Below are 24,151 nucleotides of genomic sequence, written 5' to 3'. Positions count from 1 at the left end.
TTAACATGATTTATGTTGTCTTATCTGAGATTATGACTATGTTTCTATTCTGACCGTTGACTCTTGGTTCTCCGAGTGATTGGCTGATTGCAAGTTTTAGGAGTGTTATCGGATACGATACGGATCGGATAGAGATATTTTCATACTCGTATTCATAATCATAATGAAAAAAAATCTTTATTTTTATTTGTCTTTTTAAATACGATACGGATTGGATAAACAGATAAAAAAATATAATTGACATCTTAATTTGTACTTTCGGTAAAATATTTTTCAAAACAAAAAACCATGAAAAAAATAATAACAAATGCAACTAATTTAATATAATACAAAATTTTATTGTATTATTTATCATCTTTATACAAAATATGTAATTATATATATATATAATTCTAAAAATTATTAAAATTTATCTTATACTATAACGGACTAACGGTATGATAACGAAAAAAATCATTATCCTTAACTATATCCGGTAAACTAACAAAAAAAAATCTTATCCTTAACTATGTTTTCGAATACAGTACAGATCGGATAAACGGATAAAAGGGTGCCATTGACAGCCCTAGCAAGTTTACAACCAGAGTTGTTCACAAAAAAATGTCCCATTATTGAAATTGTTCATTTTAAGTTTTAACCAGCCGCTAGCACTGGATATATTTGGACTTATAAAGGCGAAATAAACGAGAATATAAAAATATTATTACTGGACTTGTGAATTAGTTTTATAAAATTTCATGTAAATTAAGTATTATCTGATCCTTATAAATTTTAAGATCGTTTAATTTCTTCGTTTTTTTTTATCTCATGAATCATTGTTTAAAATATAATTGTAAGTTATTTCTGATGATTGTTATAATTATTATGTTAAATCATCCTATAACTTTTTTAGTAGGCAATATTAATTTAACGGCGACTAAAAATTGTTTCATTTTATAGACGAGCTTAATAAATGTCTTCAGCAGGTATCTCATGGGACGAAGAAATCAATCGTTTGTTTTATTGTTTAAATCAAAATTTAATAGGAAAATTTTGACCGATAACATAGGCCTGTTAGTTTCTTGATGCAAAATTGCAAATTGATAAAAATCATATCATAATTTTAAATTAAGACATGTTTAATTATCAAATGTATCCATGCATATGTTTCTATCGTAGTGATCAGATGAAACTATATTGGTGGAGTTCTTGAAATATTTTACTGACCGCGAGTTAATTCATATTAGAACTCCATCAAAAAGCAGTGCTAATTCCACTAATAATTTTTATTTTTAGAGTGATCCAAACGTAGAATATTGAATAAGAATAATCACTAATTTAAAAATAAGATAACTCCAGCTATTCTTAATGATCCAAACGCATCCTTACAATTATTGTAACTTCTATTCAAACAATCTAATATTATAATCGTTGTACATGTCTGTAATACTTGCGTACGCGATGCATGTCTAAATTGATATATATCATCAACAACATTATAATTCTTGTATATCGCTTTCAAATTCTAAAAATATCCAGAATGCACATAATAAATCACAACCCAGGTAAAAGAAAGAGGCTAATGGATATTTAGTTATATGAGATGAGCTACGGTGAGTTGCGAAGTAAAGCGATTATTTTACTTTACACTCATATTTTGCGATTTTAAAGTTTAAAACATCGATCTGAACCGTTCATCTTGTTCTTCATATTGAAATGTGCTTGGAGACCAAATTTTACATTTTTTTGAATTTTTTTTCCTATTAAGCCACTTTGAATATCGCCGATCCGGTGGTCCAGAAATTTTTACTATTCACCCGAATTTTCAGATTTTCAAAGTGGCTTAATAAATAGTAAAAAAATTTCAAAAAATATAAAATTTGGTCTCCAAGCACATTTCAATACGGAGATCACATCTAACGGTTCGGATCAACATTTTGAACTTTGAAAGTGAAGATATTGCGTGAAGTAGAAACACATTTTACTTCGCAACTCACCGTAGCCTATCTCTTTAGTTATTTACGAATTAAGCTTCTGTGACATTGTCGTTGCCAATACTATTAGAGGCGGATTCAAGTTATAAGAATGAATTAGTCAATTGATTCTTAATTTTTAAATATTTATTTGTATTCTTTTTATATATTGTTTATTTTTTATGGATTTTGAGTTTATCGGAGAAAGTATGAATCAGTAGTGGGTGAAAAAATATGTGTGTTCTCTGCAGGTTCACCCTTGAATACTGTTGAAATTTTCTAAGAGTCGATCTCACGTGAGAACAGTACTTTATATATATATAAAAGAATGAGTGAGTCTATGGTACTATGCATATCACGGGTTGTTACTGTGTTACGGCTCTATATTCGAGTTTTCAAATCCTAACGGTCGATCCGAACCGTTCATCTTGTTCTCTATATTAATATGTGTTTGGAGACCAAATTTTACATTTTTTGAAAATTTTTTACTATTTTTTTAGATATTTAGAAAATCACTTGATCTGAAAATTCTGGACCATCCAAAAATAGTGATTTTCAATAAATCTATAAAAATAGTAAAAAATTTCAAAAAATGTAAAATTTGGTCTCCAAACACATATTAATATGGAGAACAAGATGAACAGTTCGGATCGACCGTTAGGATTTGAAAACTCGAATATAGAGCCGTAGCACGGTAACAAATCGTAATATGCATAGTACCATAGACTCGCTCTAAAATAATTATGAATATTAAATAGTTAGATTTCTTTTAAGTAAAGGTTGAATTATGTAATATTCATATGAGATTCTTTCGTCTATATCGTAAACATGTAACTTCTTGTATAACAAATATTGTTTTTACCAATAGATTAAGAGTTGGTTATTAAAAGTGTTATTAAAAAAGTTACATAGTTTAATCTTTATTTATTTTTTCAAAATAGAGTGGTAAGAACGCACGCTAAGAAATATATAGTTTGACTTTTTGAATTTTTAAATATTCGTCATAAACACAACGACGGTACAATAAACGAAGTATATTAGAATTGCTAAATTGTGAACCATACACGTGCATGGACGCTGAGAAATATATAGTTTGACTTTTTGAATTTTTAAATATTCGTCATAAACACAACGACGGTACAATAAATGAAGTCTATTAGAATTGCTAAATTGTGAACCATAGATGTGCATGAAATACAATTACAAAATATGACCCGTCACTCCGTCAGCTTTTCACCGCGTATATCCATCTAAAATCATATTTATCGCCGGTATTTTAATATTCGGTTCTTATTCGGTATTCGGAAAGCGACCGAATACTGAATATACAGTATGCAGCCGAATATTCGGATTTTTATTCGAATTTATATATTTTGATTTTCAAATGAAAATTCATAGACATTAACTCTAATAAACATGGATAAACATAGATAAACATTACAAATAAATATAAATAAAACATAATACAAGTTGTAACAAGTTAACAACCCACGGTACAAATTACAAAACTACAAATAAGCATAAATAAAACATAAGTTCAAACTTAAATAAATGAAATTATAACTTTTTCGGTTCTTATTTAGATTCTTATTCTCTATTCGGTTCATATTCGGATTCTTATTCTCTATTCGGAAATATTCGGAAATATTCAGAAATATTCGGTTCTTATTCGAATTCTTATTCTCTATTCGGAAATATTCGGCCGAATAGATAATATGCGAAAAAATATATTCGGCCGAATTTCGAAACCGAATATTGGACCGAATACTCATTTCCTATTCGGTTTCCAACCGAATACGAATATTCGGCCGAATAGACCGAATATTAAAACACTGTTTATCGCAGCCGATGGCTACTGCCACCAACAATATCTATCGTGTCAAAGTTTACTCAATCCAAATTAGTACGGTTTCACAACGCCTCCGTGATCTTCATAGCATAAGTCAACTAATAACCAGTGTTATAAAATGCACTTTCTATGCGGTATGCGGAAGGTCACTACATACCGCATATACGGTATACAGCTGCATGTGCAGATTTTTATGCAGATCTATATATGTGGATTTTAAAATAATAATTCGTATATATTTAAAAGCATAATATCACAACAGAAATAAAAATACACATGTTTGTAGAACTATTTTTATATCTATTATTCTCTAATATAAAAAAATATATATATAAGAATACACAACAGCAAGATCATATGCGGATCTTATGCGGATCATATGCGGTTCATATGCGGTTCATATGCGGATCATATGCGGATCATATGCGGATCATATGCGGTTCATATGGGGATCATATGCGGTATATGCGGTTCATGTGCGAATCATATGCGGTATACGGTGAAAATTATGCGGCCGAATATGCGGAACCACATATTAGACCGCATATTAATTTTCTACGCAGTTCGGAACCGCATACTCATAAGTCGCATTTTATTACACTGCTAATAACAATTCAAGTATTAAGCGAACCGATAAGAGACAAATTCACATCCTCTCCATTACCTGATAAGATAATCTTTTACGATTAGTAGATCTGGACCGTTCATTTTAACTTGGCACGAATTTTAAAGCCCAATAATATTGCCCCCCTACGCTAGCTTGAATCCCCAATCAGTTGGGATTTAATCTCAAACCGTAAAGGATAATTCTCTACAGTACCTGAAAAGATGAGATTCCATAGGAGACCGATTATTGCCGATGGGAGGAGACAATTTATATCTTTATTTTTGAAATTTAAAGTTTTTCTGAATCACTCAATATAAATTATACTAAATAATTTATTTGAATTCCAAATTTTATATTTTAAGAAAAATACTATTTTTGTAGATAGAAGATTGTTTGATCTAAATATGGTCAACCATATAAAAATAGTGATTTTCCATCTATTTGAAATTTTATTTTTTGTAAAAAATATAGAATTTCACAGTCATGTTGAACAGTTCAAATTGACCATTTTTCATACAGAGATCATATTGAATTGTATGAATAGACAATTTGAAATTCGAAAATAAAAATATGAATTCATATTATGGACCAATATGCACCGTGTATATTGCCGTAGCCTAAATCCTGTTAATGGAAGGGCTCAAATTTTTTCCTCTAGTATTTCTTTAAAATAAAATGATTATTATTCTGTATTTTGGAAACATATATGGCATATTGATTCGACTGTTCAAACTTATGTTATGCTTGCTACACACTTCATCGGTATGAATTATTTATGTAAATTTAGTAAGGTTATTTTATGGTAAGTTGGATTTTATATTTTTTTTATAGAAGTGGTAAGTTGGATGTTGATCTGATGAAAACAAAATTATGTTGTGTACCTAATTTTTCCTGCACAATTGGTAGGACTTGATATAAATAAAATATCCCAAAATGATTATATATCTTTTGTATTTTATAAATTTACCAATGTCCATATATAGAATAGTTATTTTTGGAGTTTTATCTCGAAAAAATAGTGTCTGCTGGATATTAATTGGTGTCTCAAGAACAGACGGTGTTCAAATATTTATAGACATTGTTTTCTGAAATTATAAAATTACAAAATAATTTGTAAAATATATAATATTTTTCTGCAGCGAATACCCGGATGATAAAATAATAATACTTAACCGATAAATTTTATCTCCGCAAAAACATGTCCAACACAACTTAGAAAACGCAAAATGCAAGATCGAAGTCTAATAGACTAATATTAAAATGCTTCTTTACATACCGGTCTTTTTATACAAATTGATACAAAAAAAGAAAAATTGATACATATTGTATGAGGATTTTTTTGCACAGCGATACAGATCGAGTAAAATATGCATAAATTTTAGTTTAAACTTTGTAACTTTATAGGGAGATGAATATAATTTTCAAGTTTCCGAGGGGCATGCATTAAATTCCTTGGCAACTAGGGGTGTTCAAACGGTTCGGTTTAATCGGTTTTGGACTGAACCGAATTAGTTCGGTTTAAATGGTTCGGTTATTTCGGTTTATTGGATCGGTTCGGTTGGCTTTTCAAAACCGAATTATAACTTTGGTTCGGTTCGGTTTGAATATTTTCAAAACCGAAATAACCGAACCGACCGAAGTTTCATATAATATGAATTTGATCGAAACCACCCGGTTTATTTTTTAATACTCCGGTTTATTTCTTAATCAATTGCTTTAAATACTTGGTTTATTTCTAAATAACTTAGTTTATTTCTTAATACTCCGGTTTATTTCTTAATATACTTCGGTTTATTATAAATCAATTGTTTTAAATAAAAAAATTAATACATTTCGGTTTGAACCGAACAAACCGAAATAAAACTTCGGTTCGGTTGCAATGCTAATTCGGTTTGGTTCGGTTTTATTTTTAAAACCGAATTATAACTTTGGTTTTCCAAGTTCGGTTCGGTTTCAACCGAACCGAACCGATGAACAACCCTATTGGCAACGAGTCAGCTCGGTCCTAGCTAGAGCAAACTCATGGTTCGCTCGATTTAGCAATGAGCAAGCTAATATTAGAATTTGAGCTAAAAAAGTGGTTCATGGCGTGCTCATTTTGATAACAAGCGAGCTGAGCCAGCTCATAAATGCTCGTGAACCAAAAACCCAAATATACTGTAAAGTCAACTATCATAAATTAAGTTTTTTCATACATACCAAAATATAAAATCTTCAAATTCATACAAACATAATTCACAAAATAAATTAATGCATATCAAATTCACACTAATTCATATTTGGACTGAGCTAGCTCGCTAGCTTGCGAGCGAGCTAAACTCCAATTCAAACTCATTAATTTTGAACTCAACCAATGATGAGCAAGCAAAAGGGTCATATGCGAGTCACGATTCATCCACGAGCTATGATCCTTTCTGCGTCCCACCCCTAAATTTCTCCAAGTTTTGCATCGTTAAATGAAAATTGGGCCGGATTTCTGAGGGGCATACATGAAATTCCCCCAAGAGCATCATTGGGCCGGATCCAACTAATGCTGGTACGGAATCCGCCAGCGATCAAGTGGATTTGGGGATCGGGACGCTAGCTCGGTGGTCATTATCCAATCTTCTCTTCGGCTCTTTCCTTATTTCTCCAGTAAAATTATAATAAGAGGTGAAAAAAGAAATATCAGTTAATAGGCAATAAATCCCAACCCTACGATGTGATCACAACGATGACAATTTCTGAAGAACGAATGTTTCCACGTTGCCGGGGAACTAAACAACCATTTTTTATTTGTAACAGATGGTAGTCCAATGGGTATGGACCAAGTTCAGTCCGATGCCGATAAAAATCGTTGGATTGACATCTAGATTCGTGCAATTAACTAAGATTAGTACAAATCAAGTACGCATGAATTATAGTGCGGATCGGACTGAACTTTATCCAAAGCCCAATGGACCGCTTCCCACGTTTGTTTTTTATTTTCTCGTCTCTCTCTCTCTGTTTTTTTAAAAACACAGAATCTATTTCTTTTAAAGATAAAAACAAAAGGAGAGGGCAAAAGAGAGAACATTCACCAACCCGCCTTCCCCTACTGTTTACTGCTATGCAGAGAGAAAGAAGACGAAACCGGGAGAAACTAAGATAAAATAAATAAAAATCTGGAATCTTCTCTGTAAAAAGGAGCGATGTGGTGGGGTGGGTACGAGGAGATGTGGTGGGAAGGTTTTCCTGGTCGAGAATCCGATCGAGAGCAGCAAGAATCTCCCGTCGATTTCGATTTTCTCTCTCTCTTGTCAGAGCCTAAGGTATAACTTTCTACCATTCTTTCACTAATTTCAGATTTTGTTGCTGTTTAACTTAATTGTGCTAGGTTTCCGGAGAGTAGGTTTGATAATTGAGGGGATGCTTATTTTAGGTGTTTTTCCTTGCAATTTGATCTAATGAGAGAGATATCTGGGTAAAAAACGTGGTTTTGAGTTTAATTGAATTTAATTCGCTGATAGAGGTATAAAGTAGTTTTCATACTTTTTTTTCCTCTTTCTTTTTGAAGAAAAAAAAGGAGAGAATATTTGTCTTTTGCGTTTGCAAAATATCCAAAAGGAAATTAGTATTTTGTATGCCTGAAGTACATCATATGGGCTAGACTGAAATTTGTGTCAAGTCCCGTTTCTTATTATTAGAATGAGTTGAGATTTACAGCCTTAGAATATTGGGAATGACACTGGTGTACAAATTGTCTTGTGGTCTTTCATGGATTACTCAATTTAGTTTCATTTCTTTGAAATATTCAAATTGGACTAATGATATGTTTGTGCAGGATTACTATAAGATATTAGAGGTTGATTACGATGCCCCTGAAGAAACTATTCGATCAAATTATATCCGCCTAGCCCTGGTTCGTCGCTTTATTATAAAATTCTATCTTTGGTTTTTACGTAATGATATCTGACTGTGTTGCTTTTTCTTTTTTCTTTTTTATCATGATGGAAATAATACATGTCTGCACAAATCTGATGTTATGAGTATCCATTTTACCAGACAATATCATTAAGTACAGTACCGGTCCCGAGAAACATAATGCTAGACCTATACAGCGATAGGCCGACAGTAGTGTTTTTTTCTTCTTCTTCTGTATTTCCTGCTTTTCTTGATCCCGACTTTGAAGCTCAATCGAGCAATTAACTAAGAAGGATACATTGAAAACAAGGAGGATTCTTGCTGTCACAAAAATATTTTATAACATTTAGTGGGTTTTCATTCATTGTAGAAATGGCATCCTGATAAGAAAAGGGATGAAGATAGTGCAACCTCGAGATTCCAAGAGATTAATGAGGCTTACCAGGGTAAGATTGTTAATCTTTTATAAAATTAAGTAATCGGGATTGGTAAAAGGTTCATTTAATTTATCATTACTTTTGATGGATTGAAAAACAGTTCTGAGCAATCCTGTTAGAAGGCGAGAGTATGATAGGAATGGAATTATACACATCCAACATAATAATGTTGTTGTAAGTGAAGTTTATTTCATTTCATGCTTTACTTTTTATTTTGCACGAGTTATTTTATTTTTCACGATCTGATAAGTGCAAGCTGCTATGTTTGACAACAGGATTATCTGAAACGCAACAAGGGATTGATACTTACATGCAATGGTCTCGGCATCAGGTACCCGGTATTGTAAGGCCCAAGGAGCAAAGGGACATTACACACTAGACCAAGGGGGAGGGGGTCCACCGACAAAAGTACTAATGCGGTTACTTATTTGCAATGTAACTCAACGTTGGTATTTTGGAAATGATTGGTTGTAGATTATAGAGATGTAAAGGCTTCTCGCTGTTGTTCCCCCATTTTTACAGATCAGATAAATTAATTCCAACAGTCGGAATACCAGACCGTGTTGCATTATTGTATGTTTTTTTATTGTAAATTTGTTTAGCGGGGATTAATCCTTTCAATTCTTGTTTATTTACTGATATTTTTGAGTTCGTTGAAAAACAATTACAGTGCTGCAAGTACCCAATCAAGCAATTAATCAATGTTGCATTGAACAATTATACTGTTACACGCTTATCTAGCTAAATATGAAAACAGTCCATTTTGGTTCTAGAAGGAAGCTCTTGAAAATGAAAATAGTGTACTTATTTTGTTAGGTTACACAGAATTTAGTTATACAGTTGTACAAAAGTCTGCCTCGTCCTACAATTTGCTGTGGAGTTTTAACTATCAGCAGCTCTAACTTACAATGATTTACAATGTTTTCCATACAGCTTGCACCCCTATTTGGTGTACCAATGTGTACCAGCATTTGAACTGGTCTTCTAAATTATTACTTTTTAACTCAAAACAGCCAGTTCAGTTACTGGCATGTAGGTCAAGTGCTGTATCAGGCATTGTGGCAATCACCAATGCAGGATCACTCTACAATGGCCAAGTCATTGATAAGCTCAAAACATCTTTGTTTGTTGCTATGCGTACAAACAGACTCAAGCAGCTGCTCCCACGAGCTGGTTTCAGGCACAAAACCCATCTCTGCCAGTCCATATAATGCACCTGTTGCATCAGCCATTCTACCTGTATTGCATAAACCGACTAACAATTGATTTGAAGTTGCAAAGTGTGGTACAACACCTCTTCCAAGCATCAGTTCCAATAAGCCCACCGCTGTTTCCATTTCCCCTTTGCCACACAAACAATTCAAAACAATTCTATAACTAGCTGCATTCAGCTTCACACCAGCATCTGGTAAGCTCACAAGCAATCTCATGGCTTCAACAACCTGGCCTTCTTTACATAATCCTTCTATCACTACGTTATACGTGACGACATCAGGTCTACAACCCCTCTGATTCATCTCCCTAACCAACTCAATTCCCTCGTCAACTTTCCCGTTTCTACAGAGGAAGCCGACTAAAGTTGTGTAACTTACAGCATCCTTTTCCAACCCCACCCTGTGCATTTCATCGAACACCTGCTTAGCCTCTTCCACCTTGCCTTCCTTGCAAAACCCTTTCATCAGAGCTGAGTAATTGAACTTGTTAGGTACACACCCATTACTCCTCATGAACCCCAGAACTGCCTTGGCTTTGTCCATTTGCCCTTGCCGACAAAATCCATCAATTAGCACATTATAAGTAAGTTGATCGGGCAAAATCCGATCTCTATCAATCATTTCCTCGAACAATTGAAATGCCTCCTTTACCTTCCCTTCCTTGCAAAGCCCACCCATAAGAGTTGAATATGTGATCAAATTTGGTCTTGTATCATCCGAATCTGACCGCCTCATCTCCTCGAACAACTCAAACGCCTTATCAATTGCCCCCAACTTACAATAATGCTTGATCACGATATTACAAATGCACGCATTCACACCAGACACGTGCCAAATTTTAACATGGTGGAGTAACTTATCAACAAGGTCCAGTTGTCCCGACTCAACAAGTAAATTGAGGAAAGTGGAAACGGCTTTAGGTGACGGCTTGCGACGGAGAAGAGACGGTAAGGAAAGGAAAATGTCAAGTGCCTTTTGGTGGAGGGATAAACGGGAGGAGAGGAGGGAGATGAGAGAGAGGAAAGGAGGCTCGTACAGGCGGCAGGGGTGGTGTAGGCGAATGATAGAGAGAAGCGAATCGACAGCGTGGATCTTTCGGGATTTGGCGAGGCGGATGAGGATAGCAGAAAGGGTGGCGTGGTTGTGCGAGAAACCCGGTTGGCGGGAGAGGGAGTTAAAGAAGTCGAGAGCGCGCTGCGGATCGGATTGGGTGGAGATTAAATGGGCGGCTTCGGAGCGGGTGTAGCGGGTAGGGGGTTCGGGTTCGGGTTCCGGTTGGGGTTTTGGAGGGGAAGGTGGTGGAGCGGAGGTAGAGGGGGGGAGATAGTGTAGAGGGGAAATCCAGGGGAGGTTATCGGAGGGAGAATGGGGTTGAGGAGGTTTGCGGGGGAGATGGAAACGAGGTCTCATGGTTACTACGGCACGGGGTTTCATCGTCTTGAATTTTAGTCTGTTTAACGGATGAATATTTTAACAGATCCATTTTAGCTTTAGGCAGCACATGGGCTGTTGAATCTAAACGGCGCCGCGTATGGTTCGTGCGCTGCGTTAAACTAAAACTGATCTGTTAAATATCTTTAGCCTGTTTAACCTCTTGATCGGAACAAAATATTTCAAGAATTCAATTCATTTTAATAAAGACGATTTAAACGTGAATAATTTGGACATGAAATTCCCCCTAATAAAAAATCATCACATACTTTCTTTATTCCGAAATTTCATGTCCAAATTATTCACACGCAGATTGAGTGATAGACTGATAGTGGGACCGATCTGTGTTTGTCCTGAAGTGCCTCATTAAGTACCAGCTCTATTGGTTTCAACGTAATTTGCGTTTCTTGTGACTGTTCTTACTTTCAAGTGAGCAAAATTATTTACAAAGCTAAAGAATGAATTGTTAGGGCCTGTTCGGCCAGCTGGGATTGCGTGGGATATTGTAAAAATTTCCAATAACATTTCCTATGTGTGTTCGGATGCATGGTTATTTCCTTATTTTTCCCATTTTGATTTCTACCTCGGTTTTTGTGTCAGTACAATTTAGTAGGAAAAATTTCATCACCTCAGGACTTCATTTTCAATTTCCCAACTACTCTCTCTCCTCATTCTTACTCTACGTGAAGGCCTTTTTATTATATGGGTCCCCCTCCACTCATGCACTGCATATATTATTTATCAAGAGCTCTTATATATACATCTTTTGTAGTTAAATTGACTCATGTGGGACTAATTGAAATTTAGATCCGGACACCATTTCCTCTTTGTTTTCTTTTGTTCAGTTTGAAAACTGTTTTTTTTTATATTTAATGCAGCATAAAAACGTTAATAACCATGGTCAAATAATTATTTGACAATCAAGTAAAAATTTAATATGGTATATTAATAAAAATTAATGCTAAGAAATAAAAGAATACGCCATTTATTATTATTATTATTATTATTATTATTATTATTATTATTATTATTATTATAATTATTATGTTTACCAAATGTTACAATTTACAACCCGTTAAAATATTAAATTTACAATATATTATTAGTCTAAATAAATAGATGGTGGCACGACAGTTTTTTTTCATTGTAATTTTATATTTAATTACTTTTTTATATTAAGTTAATTTTAACTTAATTGGTTAAAATTAATACAATACGGACACTATACTATTCAAAAACAATAATTAAATAAAAAATCATTTATAACTAAACTAAACTAAAACAATTAAATAAATATACATATTTAAAAATAAATAAAGATTTTCCACAATTAATCCCATGGTACAAACGAACACTCATTTTCTCATATTTCCATAATTAATCTCATACATTTTGTACCCGTGGGTTCCCACTTTTTCAAAAGTGAGTTCCCATTCCCATTCCTATTCCCATTTCGTAATCCCGTGACATCCGAACACGCCCTTAGTGTTTATTGGACGTCTATTTCCTTGACTGAATTTCAATTTCTTGATTAGGACATGGAGAGATGAGATTGTTAGCATGAGTAGATGAGTGACCATGGCAATACAAGCTAGCATTAATTATTTTATTTTTTTTCTGAAGAAGGATAAAATGAGAATTATGAATTTAGAAGGGAGATGAATTTACAATTAATGAAAAAATAAAAATCGATTTAAACATAAATGATTCTAATTTTTATTATATCCTAATTTTTAATTTTAATAAAAATCGATTTAAACATAAATGATTCGAACATGAAATTTTCTGTGTTTTCTATTCTTATTCCGTTTCATTTTAAAATAAAAAAATAAAAAAGTAGCGTGTAGTTGGAGAAATTTCTTAGTAGAAATGCAGATCTAGTCTGTGTGTCACGGGACCGACAAAACTTATTATATACCATTGATAATTTTATTTCAGGAGGGAAATGATGTGTGTGACATTGTTTTATTTTACAAAATTTTAGTAGTGTTTGCTTTAGAGTGAAATTTTGTCAATGACAAATGGTGAAACATTGTTGTATACCAATGACGTCACTTCTTTTTGTTTGTCCCGTTAACAAAAAATACAAAATATCATGCGATGTTAAATTTGTTTTTTTATTAGTTTTTATCAATTTTATGATGCAACCTTGTCATGACTCATGACTTTTAATTTATCTGTTTCAAACATAATGCGTGCTCTATTTATTCATTTCTACGATACATAATGAAAATATATTTCAATTGTTTTTTATATACTTTTTTATTTCTCGATGGCAATTTTGATGTTTAATATTTAATTGACCATTTTCTAGCTAAGCAGCATGCTGTAGCAAAAAATATATAAAGGAGCAATAAAATTATAATTGTTACACTTATTAACTACATGTTTAATAATTTTACATTTCTACAATTCTAATTACCACACTTGCTAAACATAATAGCGAAACAGTACAAAATTTTGAAAGAGTAATTAACCTCAATTCCACAATTTTACTATTCGACTACCATTCTATCTGTAGCCTAACAAGTTCAATTGATACTACACCAAATTTTTTATTAACAGCATAAAAAAAACACCTCCAAAACGAGGGAATTTCACGTTTATTCGGACCACACACCTAATCTGCGGTTCATTTATGGGTGACCGCAAATTGGTTTAGATGTCTCTCAAATCTATAAAATATTAAAGAAAAAATTGGTTATTAGCCACTCCAAAATCTTAAAATTTGAAAAATGCCACTCCGAAATCAGTAATCATCCTAACGTCACTCAATATTACAGTATATTCTTTCGGCTTTTGAAAGACCTCTAGGCCAATCTGCAGCTCCTCATAAATGATCCACATATTGGTTGTGTGGTCTGTATAAACGTGAAATTTCTCCATTTTAGAATGTTTTGGTTTATTTTTTTTAAAAGGATATAAATAAAATTTCGGGATATTCCATAATGTCTGACGGAATAAAAATAAAATATATACTCACATTAAACAACAAAAATAATGTCAACGAAGAAACATTTTTTTTTTCCCAACAAGTAAAAAATCGCATGAATTCATCAGAACGGATTCTCAGAACAGGTCAGAATTAAAACAAAGTTAATTAATATAACCCGTCGTCTTCGAGGTCATGCGGGAACTCTTTTTGGTAACGAAATTCCAATCTGCAAGTCCTAAGGGTAAAGATTTTAACAGAGTAGTTTTGGCTTCATGCAGCACAAATCATATGCATCACTGTTTTGATTCCATGGTCCATGCGCTGCATGAAGATAAAATTGCTCCGTTACAATCTTTACCCAGTCCTAACCCGTAATGCCAGCGAGCGTGCGGTGCTTTCGTATCCTCTGCATTAACTCAAACTTTGAATTAATATATAATGAATCTGGACCGTACAATCCGTGTTGGCATGAATATTAAAGGGCCGCCGTGCATTCCACCTTGGGTTGGATTTATCCGGATCCTGATCGGACGGTCCATACGTATTGCACAAAGTTTAAGTTAATGCAGAGGATCCGTATTCGTGTGGGGCTCGCTTCGCAACTCAATTTTCCAAATCGAAACTCATTCTTGTTTTCCCTCCTCTTCAAGAACTTAGCTTTTTGTCAATTTTCGAAACTATTTTGATCTCCCTCCTATTTTCCCCCAAAAATAAATGGCGCTCTCCTCAATGCCTACAAATATTAATCCCCCCCAACTCAAGATTTCTCTTGCTCCTTCCCTCCGACCCATTTCCTCAAACCCCAATCTTGACCAAGATTGCATCTCCGAGGGAAGCAGCCATGGGGGAGCAAGAGAACTTCCCTCCTCGCCTCACTCGTGCAGCGCTCAAGCGCGCCTCAGCCATGGAGACCTCGAGTTCTCAGCCACTGGCGAAGAAGAACCGAGTTGCACTCCGCGATCTGCCCAATCTAACAAACGCCGGGAGTACGCGAACCGGCGCTGTTCAATTGAAGCCTAATAGGACCAGAGCTAAGAAGAAAGAGCAAGACTTGAAGCTTGGCGAGTTTTCTTGCAAGGAGATCGAGGTCGCTAATGTCAGTATTCCTGTCGCTGACACCATCGATAAAGAAATCGAGGCTGAAGATCCACAGATGGTTGCGCCTTATGCTTCAGATATATATCAGTATCTCCGATCAATGGAGGTTGGCCTTTGATTTTGACATTTATTAATTTAGTTCAAGAAAGTAAAACAAAGTATGAAACATGGATCTTGGTTCTCGATTTAGTCTGATTCGCTCACTAGATTTATTTTTTGTTGGGTTTCTTCCCACTAAAATTGATTTTTCACTTATGGGTCTGAACAGTTTCTTCCCTGCCCTTAATTATTTTCTAAGATAGAGTTTCATTCTGGTCAAAGTAGACCAGAACGAGGTTCAATTAGGGTATCTTTAGAATTCTCTATGCAATTGAGCGTTTATTAACACATCTATTAACAAATGTCATTTTCTGGTTGTTTCAATTCTATATGATTAAGCTGTAATTGTAACCAGAAGGTTAAATGAAAATATGGTAATTTTAACACATGTCACAGTTTTTCCAAAATTATGGCACTCTTTATTGCAAGCATTTGTGGGTACATACCTCAGTTATTGATCTGGCTGCACCACTATCCCAACCAAATCATGATTTCTGAATCATGACACAAGTTTAATTTTTCTTTATCCTTCTAGGTGGAGTCAAAGAGGAGACCTTCACCAAACTATGTTGAAAAAACTCAACCAGATATAACGGCTGATATGAGAGCGGTCTTGATAGATTGGTTGGTTGATGTGGCCGAAGAGTACAAGCTTTTACCAGAAACATTGTACCTGACCGTGTCATACATTGACCGGTACCTCTCTTGCAACGCTATTAACAGAAAAAGGCTTCAACTGCTTGGTGTTTCATCAATGCTTATTGCATCGTAAGTGCAAAATTGGTTTGATTTGTTTCTCAAATTGTCCTAATATGCATTTTTTTTTTATTGTTGGAACTGAAATGTCTAACTTTACTAATGTACACATTGGAGTGACTATATCTTGGTCTCAGATCTGCATTTACAAGTAGCACAGTAATTGGTTGTGTTTGTAAAAATGTGACAGAAGTTGGGTATATGCATAAATCTGGGATAATTTTTTGGTGAAATCTATGTCTTATTGGTCGGTTTATTTGGTTGATTATTAATTTAGGAAATATGAAGAGATACACCCGCCCAATGTTGATGACTTCTGTGGTATCACTGCCAACACCTACAATAAGCAGGAGGTTGGCCTACCTTTTTTACTCCCTTTCCGAGTCTTAATTGTTTCTTTAAAAATTAAGATGTGCATAGTTTCTTACAGTTTGGTCCATGAATGCAGGTTGTAGAAATGGAGCGTGATCTGTTAAGGTCTTTGAAATATGATCTCGGAACCCCTACAATCAACACTTTTCTTCGGAGGTTCTTAAAGGACGGTCATGAAGAGATTAAGGTAGTTTATTTAATTATTTATTTTTCTATTTTGGCTTCTCATTTGGTAGAGATCATAATATGCCTTGCAGCTCAAATTTTAGATTTTTTTTTTGTCAATTTTCCAGAGTTCAAATTTGGTACTGGAATTCTTGGCATATTACCTAGCTGAGCTGAGTCTTATTGATTATGGTTGTCTCAAGTTTTTACCTTCAATTGTTGCTGCCTCAGCTGTTTTCTTGGCAAAATTCACCATTGATCCGACAAACCATTCTTGGGTAAAATTTATTTTTCACCTTTTCCTTTAGCATTTCGGATGATATTCCTCTTTGCTTCTGAAAATTATTACAGGGATTTCCAAGTCAATATTTTGTTAATATCTATAAAAGTTAAGAAAATTATTTTTATGTAAAATAATTTCAGATTAAAAAGTTGGAGGGAAGTACTGGGTATAAGGTGAGTGAATTGAAGGACTGCATATATGCATTACTTGAGCTGCAATTGAATAAGAGATGTTGTTCCTTGGGGGCTATTAGAGACAAATACAAGCAAGAGATGGTATGTTTTATTTCATTTCATATTTACAATATCATGTCTATTTTTACTACGGAAAATATCTGTTGAGTCTTTCATTTGCATTTCCATCAAAATGAGTTGTCAGACAGATACGAGAAATGATAATGTCTCTGTACTTGTATAAAATATGAGAAATGACAGAATTATCCACAAATATTTTAAATGTCTCTGTACTTGTATAAAATATGAGAATTGACGGAATTATCCCTGTTCAAACCCCAAAAATATTTTAAATGCAAAATATACCCATTTGGTTGGATGGTCGTTTTGGTGATACCTAAAAATGTATCCTCAGAGTTATCTCAACTTTTCAGTTGATGTCAAAATGGGCCGAAAAATATTTCCTGTGCCTATTTAGATGCACGGGGCTGTATTAATATAAAAAGGGTTGCATTGATATTCATGCTGAACGGTTCAGATTTTGTACGGATCAACTCAAAATTTGAGATATCTTAGAGGATGTGAATATAAAACTGGGGGGAAATTATAAGATTTTTGCAGGGTTGGACAACGACACTTGTCATTTATCAGTTTATATTTCTGAATAATGTCTAATAATGGGTATTAAAATTCATTGAAACAGTTCAAGTGTGTGTCTACACTGGTCCCTCGGGAAGAGATGCTGCGCATTTTCTTCGATGAACTGAAAAAAGAATCTGTTTGAGAAGCAAAAAGCTGCAAAATTGGTGGATGCTGATTGGTCGATAAGTGTAAATTAGTATTTTTTATGTTTGAAATGACATGTAAGAGGTGTTTTAGTATACTGTAGTCATAAAGTTCATTTACTAGTTTATTTTGTTGCTAAAATAGTTTAATAATTAACCTAGCAGTGTTCAGTTGATCCTATTTTGATATTTGTGTCATGGTACAGCAATGAATAGAATTCTTTCAAGGTACATAATATCAGAAATCCAAAACGTACTGCAGAATCTGAAGAAAAGCACTTGAAGTTTCAGAGGAAGATTATATTTTGAAGTTTCTTTTTTTAATGGTTAAGGTTAGATGTCTACTAACAATTGTATTTATAAGAAAAGTTTTTATGAGCTAAAGGCAACCAGAGGTGCCTAATTTACCCTAATAATCACAAGCACTAAATTGTAAATAATCCAACAAGCAAACTGTATAATCTCGCATAATCTCTCAGTTTGGCAGAACTGCATAATGCTCCACTAACAGTACCGGTACCATTGTTGTATTTCAAGTGCAGTATCATGTATAAATAATGCACCACTAATAGTACTTAGGGATCTAAAAATGTCATGGTGTGATTGGATATATCATGGCACGGCACGTGTGATGGTCATGTATTGTGACTTGTGTGTCCTGTGCTGTGACCATTCGCATGATGTGACTATTTTTTAAAAAATTTGACACGACACGTCACGTCACGTCATGTGAAATATCTGGTCACGAAAGTCACGTATAATTAAAATCGTTAGATCTTGATCGAATGGTAAATCTTGAATAAACTAATAACTTAAACTATGAAAAAATAGTCACACCTAACGGGCCGTGATTAGCCATTCAAATTTGGTCTAATACGGTACGTATTGATCATGACATAGCATGGCCCGAGATCAGAAGAAACTGAAATACACAGTACATACATAAATAGTGCACCATTTGCACCAGCAGCAATGCTACCTGTTATTGGAACAGAAATACTACACTCCAGGGGCGCACCGAATCAGAAAAATAAAAAATGATTTGGCATGTTTCGATACACTATTTGATTTATGATCCTGATGCATGTTTGTTGTTAGCCTATCTACTTTTATGGATCAAAAAACCTTGATGGTCCAGTGGGCTTGTCAAAGCAGTATAATTTCGGATGCAATTGCGAACGTTGATTTTTCTTTTATGAAAGATGCTTTTAATTTAATTTTCTATGGGAAAGATATTCTAAATGACTCCAAATTGGCACCGTGCAAATTCTTTACGATAATGGATTTATTAACCACCACAAATTTATCACTCACAAGGCCTCACCGTAAAGTATGAATAAAGGGTGTAATCAATTCAAATATTACTGTTAAAAAAAACTGAATTGACGAAACAATCACATGTTATTTTTCTTTCAAAATTAACAACTCTGTTAGTATAGAAGATAATTCCTGGTTAATGATCCGATTAATTCGTCATGAATTAAGCCTTAAAATATATCTTTAAACCAAGAGCAGAACCAGTTTTTTGTGTGCCTTTTCACTTGACATATGCAGAAAAAACCTTTCTTAACATCCAATTCATTCAGGTTAATTTTCATAATTTGTTTAGTTAAAAAAAACTCGAGAAAGTACCAAGAACAAATTCATTTCAATCGATGAGTTCGCATAATTTCACCATGTATATAGATAATCTAAGAGAAGAAAGAAAACTTGAGCAGCAAGCCGAGAATATCAGCACAGAATCCAGTCACATCAAAGTACCAGTTGATTATATTCTATGTTTTTTTTTTCTGAGACGAAACAGAGAACAGAACCACCATCTGAAACCACTGATATATCCATCAAATACCCACAATCAAAGAGACATTAAGCATTTTAAATTGCAACAAAATTCATTGTAAACAGAACCAGGCAATCTATTTTGAGACCACTTCTCTAAAAATCCTCACAACACCCTACTCAGATTCCTAATTACTTGTCATCAGATCAAAGTATTTGGTCCTTCAACTTGACAATTTTTGCGAATAACTCCTCTCTATCGTCCTGTGTCAGCAAAGATACATAATCATGCATTTTACCAAGCAATTAACCAAGTCAGATTTCACATTGCAATTATGCATTAATTTACCTTAAAAAGGAGATAGCGAGAGGTGAACCAAACTGTGTAGCCGAGGCCGATCACTTCCATCAAATTTGGGAACTGTATCAATTAATCATGTGCATTAATCCTTTTTTTTTTTGCTAACAAATAATTGGTATCGAAGGTAGCGTGATATTTAACAAGATTAGAAGTAGATACCAAAGGAATAGAGTCGACGACCGAAAGAACAACTGATGATATCCAAAGAGCAACCAAAGCACCCGCTCCATAAACAAGCAATTTAGACTTGTCCTCAGAATCAAACTAGAAATAACAATGCAATTTCTTTTATTATATATGTCATTAATTGAGGTTTTAAAATATACTAGTTGCAACATAACCTAGCAATTAATAAAAAATTGGTTATAGACTCAATGGTACTTCACAGTTCACACTATGAATTTTTGTTTTGTCAGGTTGTTTCAGTATAGCAATTGAATTGAGACATCAAACAAATTTATAACAGTTATATGAAATTATTCACTAAGGCAATTCAACAAACACTTGGTGTGCATACATTGAGATTGAGCTGGTCTAAGAGATCACCGGCCGAGCTCTGCTCCTCAGATACCTCCTCTGAGGAAACTACTACTTCTATCTCTTCAGCATCAACAGATACCTCATCCGAGGAAGCTACTGCTTTCACTTCAGTATCAACAGGTACCTCCTCTTTCACCTCTTCTTCAAAAGAAACCTCCTTTTTCACCTCTTCTTCAAAAGAAACCTCCTTTTTCACCTCTTCTTCAAAAGAAACCTCCTTTTTCACCTCTTCTTCCTTCTCTACCGGCGTTGCGTCTTCTTTCTCAGCAACAACAACTCTTGCATCCTCTTCTCGAGAAGGTGCTGTCGACCAGAAATCCGAACCCGAACCCGAACCCGAACTCGAACTCGAACTCGAACTCACCAATCCTATAATCACGGAAAGAAAGAGGCGTCAGTGATTAATGAATTAAGAACGTATATTTGTGTAATTACGCGAAATTACCTCGTTTTGCCCGAAACCGGATAGAACTCGTTTTCTTGGGTTTTGCGATTAAGAGACGGGACTGGGGTAGAGAGGGGAGAACTCGTGGAGCAATGGCGAACTCCATTTTCTTGCCTCTTTACTTTTGCTTTATCTCTTGTTTTTCTGAGATCGAAATTTACTTTAGAAATTTGAGGTCTTTTTTGTGTTTTGAGTTTGAGAAAGAGAGGCGAGCACCAGCAACAAGCCAACGAGAGAACTCGGGAACTCAAGCGAGAGAGTCACTGTTTTACTCTCTCCATTGTAATTTGTATTCCAGGTGAATTTGAAATCGTAAATGACCCGTTACACTTTTATTACCATGAAAGGAGTCTGAGGAAACGACCCTACCAAGGGATTATATATATGTACCTGGTGCTCGTTCCACAGGTGAAAATGTAAAAGCAAAGAATCGAATCGTACTAAATGATGCAGTGAACCAAGTGCAGCGAACAAAGTATTCTTTTGCAGTTTCTCTTTTTAGAGCATTTCTATACTGAAATTTTCAAAACCCGACCTTTTAACTTCAAATAAATTTCACACTACTTCTATTACTGCAATTTTTAATTAATGCAATCCTATAATTATGAATGACAATCTAAAATAACATCTTAAACGAATTATTAATCTTAACTATTTCACAATCCTATGATTAGATTTGTAATTGTCATATATTTTATAATTGGAAGTAACATGCTCTTAAGAAAAAAAATATCAGCATTTGGGCATAATCCGAGTTAGAAACTACCTCTTTTGTTTTCTTTGAAGCCAGTTTCTATTCCGGCCCAAAAAAGCCCATGTGACGTCAAATATCGTAATATTGCAATTAATACATTCGAACATAATTTTAAATTCTTTTCACAATCCAGCCCGGCCATTTTTATTAATATCCTTAAAAAAAAACTTAATTTTAAAAATAACCCTACATTGATTTTTTTTTAAAAATACCCCAGGCCCACGGGCGGCCCAAAACACAAGCGGACCGCCCGTCCCACGGGCGGGTGACAGCACTAGCAGACCGCCCGTGGGACAGGCGTTTTTTAGAGATCTTAGTATTTTGATTTAAATAATTTTGTGAAATTTTTTTTCTTATTTAGAGTGTATGCCAAAAAATAAAATATTTGATATATTTACGAAGTGATATCGTAAATCTTTATAACTTTGATTTTTTGATTTTTATTTTTTTGGTGAACTTTAATTTTATACATATATACATATACATATCTACATATCTACATACACACATACACACATACAGATATACACATATAAACATGAGGAGGGTTCAAATGCACTCAAATTTTTGTGCACCCAAATGCACTCTATCTTTCAAATCCTTTTTCTCCGTTTTCAAAGTCTGAATAGTCAATCCGAACCGTTAGATGCGATATATATATTAAGATGTGCTTGGAGACCAAATTTTATATTTTTTGGAATTTTTTTACTATATATTAAGCCACTTTGAAAATCGCTGATTTTACATTTTCTAGACCATTGGATCAGCGATTTTCAAAGTGGCTTAATAAATAGTAAAAAAATTCCAAAAAATGTAAAATTTGGTCTCCAAGCACATCTTAATATATATATATATATATATATATATATATATATATATATATATATATATATCACATCTAACGGTTCGGATTGACTATTAGGACTTTGAAAATGGAGAAAAAGGATAGGGTGCATTTGGGTGCACAAAAATTTGGGTGCATTTGAATCCTCCTCTATAAACATATACATATATTATATGTATAATGAGTTACAAATATTTAATTTTGTTCACTAACATGTGTCTTTAAGTATATTTAATTTTGTTCACTAACATGTGTCTTTAAGTTACAAATATTTATTTTACTTTCATAATGTTACTTTTTTTTTCATGATATGTGGCTTTAGAACTAGCCATGTATTTTTACAAGAGGAGGGATCAAGTTACAACATTTTTTTAGTTACAACAAGTTACAACAAGCATTATTTATATTTTCAAAGTCCAAATCGTCGATCCAAACCGTTAGATGTGATCTCTACAATAAAATGTGCTTGGAGACCAAATTTTACATTGTTTGGAATTTTTTTACTATTTATTAAGATGGGTACAAAATTCAATGGTATGAATTTGACTAGTTTTTGTACCCACCTTAATAAATAGTAAACAAATTCCAAAAAATGTAAAATTTGGTCTCCAAGCACATTTTATTGTAGAGATCACATCTAATGGTTTGGATCGACGATTTGGACTTTGAAAATGTAAATAATGCTTGTTGTAACTTGTTGTAACTCAAAAAATGTTGTAACTTGATCCCTCCTCTTTTTACAATTCAGAATATTATAATTATAGGATTTGTTTACCGTCTTAACCAATAAATGCTTTTTTGCAACCCTTGTTTGAAGTTCAAAATGATATGTAAGAGAAAGTTTTGCCGACTTGTACTATTGAGGGGCAAGTTGTAATGTCGATTAATTGCACAATTGAGGGCTAATTGTATGCCTATGTAGCTTGGAGCTTAATTAATAGATTAATTTTAATTGATAGATACTTTTTAGATTTTGAGTACTTAGTTCTGCTTGCATAATTTTCAATTTTAGTTAGCGATATTTTCTTTGTGTTATGTGTGGATAATGCCTTTTGCCTCAATACAGGAGCTTATGGAGAGGCCTATTCGTCTAAAAATGAGTGAAAGAGGTGATAAACAATCCGAAAATGTAGCCGAAGAATCAGAAGATAGTGTAGAAACGAGCGAAACAGTTGATGAACAATATGAAAATATAGCCGAAGAATCTGAAGGGAAGGTAACGTAATAGTAGAAATTACATCTAAATATGAAAATAGTGCTTTTGTTTCTTTTCTTCTGGTGATCCTTGCATACTCGGCAAAAAGCTATCTATTCTGATATTATATCCATAGAGCACTATTGTTGGTTTTGTACTCTACTCATACTCCGCATATTTATTTCCGTTTCCAAA

The 24,151-nt window shown here is 33.9% G+C and overlaps 4 protein-coding genes across 8 annotated transcripts; 2 read left to right on the top strand and 2 right to left on the bottom strand.

Moving 5' to 3' along the window:
- The first annotated feature begins 7,454 nt into the window (after positions 1-7,454).
- LOC144553111 (uncharacterized) lies at positions 7,455-9,348 on the top strand. The gene is made up of 5 exons (XM_078301204.1): positions 7,455-7,698; positions 8,211-8,288; positions 8,661-8,736; positions 8,828-8,901; positions 9,003-9,348. Exons 1-5 carry the CDS (start codon positions 7,579-7,581, stop codon positions 9,072-9,074), a joined length of 420 nt encoding a protein of 139 aa, XP_078157330.1. The 5' UTR covers positions 7,455-7,578; the 3' UTR covers positions 9,075-9,348.
- Positions 9,349-9,618: 270 nt separating this feature from the next.
- Positions 9,619-11,375, bottom strand: LOC144553236 (uncharacterized). The gene has a single exon (XM_078301335.1). It carries the CDS (start codon positions 11,373-11,375, stop codon positions 9,807-9,809), a length of 1,569 nt encoding a protein of 522 aa, XP_078157461.1. The 3' UTR covers positions 9,619-9,806.
- A 3,573-nt stretch (positions 11,376-14,948) lies between these two features.
- Positions 14,949-18,164, top strand: LOC144552560 (cyclin-A3-1-like). Its single transcript, XM_078300522.1, has 7 exons — positions 14,949-15,511; positions 16,040-16,272; positions 16,538-16,613; positions 16,709-16,819; positions 16,926-17,075; positions 17,221-17,355; positions 17,957-18,164. The coding sequence occupies exons 1-7, from the start codon at positions 15,149-15,151 to the stop codon at positions 18,035-18,037; spliced, it is 1,149 nt and encodes a 382-aa protein (XP_078156648.1). The 5' UTR covers positions 14,949-15,148; the 3' UTR covers positions 18,038-18,164.
- A 1,674-nt stretch (positions 18,165-19,838) lies between these two features.
- LOC144553109 (protein CURVATURE THYLAKOID 1D, chloroplastic-like) lies at positions 19,839-21,416 on the bottom strand. 5 transcript variants are annotated; one of them, XM_078301202.1, is made up of 6 exons: positions 21,164-21,393; positions 20,945-21,087; positions 20,696-20,914; positions 20,338-20,442; positions 20,167-20,238; positions 19,839-20,081 (listed from the first exon to the last, which is right to left on the bottom strand). In XM_078301202.1, the coding sequence occupies exons 1-6, from the start codon at positions 21,267-21,269 to the stop codon at positions 20,025-20,027; spliced, it is 702 nt and encodes a 233-aa protein (XP_078157328.1). In that variant the 5' UTR covers positions 21,270-21,393; the 3' UTR covers positions 19,839-20,024. The 5 variants fall into 5 exon arrangements, with proteins under 5 accessions (XP_078157328.1, XP_078157329.1, XP_078157324.1 ...); XM_078301203.1 differs by having other exon boundaries at positions 20,696-20,884; positions 21,164-21,392; XM_078301198.1 differs by having other exon boundaries at positions 20,696-21,087; positions 21,164-21,416.
- Positions 21,417-24,151: the final 2,735 nt, after the last annotated feature.

This window comes from Carex rostrata, chromosome 4, assembly GCF_964058835.1.
Source record: "Carex rostrata chromosome 4, lpCarRost1.2, whole genome shotgun sequence".
NCBI lineage: Eukaryota > Viridiplantae > Streptophyta > Magnoliopsida > Poales > Cyperaceae > Carex > Carex rostrata.
This window is presented reverse-complemented; position numbering and strand designations above follow the sequence as displayed.

Coding starts and splice junctions, on each gene's coding strand:
- LOC144552560 (XM_078300522.1), top strand. CDS start 15,149: ATGGGGGAGCAAGAGAACTTCCCTCCTCGCCTCACTCGTGCAGCGCTC. Junction 16,614..16,708: donor ACACCTACAATAAGCAGGAG/GTTGGCCTACCT, acceptor CCATGAATGCAG/GTTGTAGAAATGGAGCGTGA. Junction 17,356..17,956: donor ACAAATACAAGCAAGAGATG/GTATGTTTTATT, acceptor TCATTGAAACAG/TTCAAGTGTGTGTCTACACT.
- LOC144553109 (XM_078301198.1), bottom strand. CDS start 21,269: ATGGAGTTCGCCATTGCTCCACGAGTTCTCCCCTCTCTACCCCAGTCC. Junction 20,443..20,695: donor TAGACCAGCTCAATCTCAAT/GTATGCACACCA, acceptor TGTTATTTCTAG/TTTGATTCTGAGGACAAGTC. Junction 20,082..20,166: donor CTCGCTATCTCCTTTTTAAG/GTAAATTAATGC, acceptor TTGCTGACACAG/GACGATAGAGAGGAGTTATT.
- LOC144553236 (XM_078301335.1), bottom strand. CDS start 11,375: ATGAAACCCCGTGCCGTAGTAACCATGAGACCTCGTTTCCATCTCCCC.
- LOC144553111 (XM_078301204.1), top strand. CDS start 7,579: ATGTGGTGGGGTGGGTACGAGGAGATGTGGTGGGAAGGTTTTCCTGGT. Junction 7,699..8,210: donor CTCTCTTGTCAGAGCCTAAG/GTATAACTTTCT, acceptor ATGTTTGTGCAG/GATTACTATAAGATATTAGA. Junction 8,902..9,002: donor TCCAACATAATAATGTTGTT/GTAAGTGAAGTT, acceptor GTTTGACAACAG/GATTATCTGAAACGCAACAA.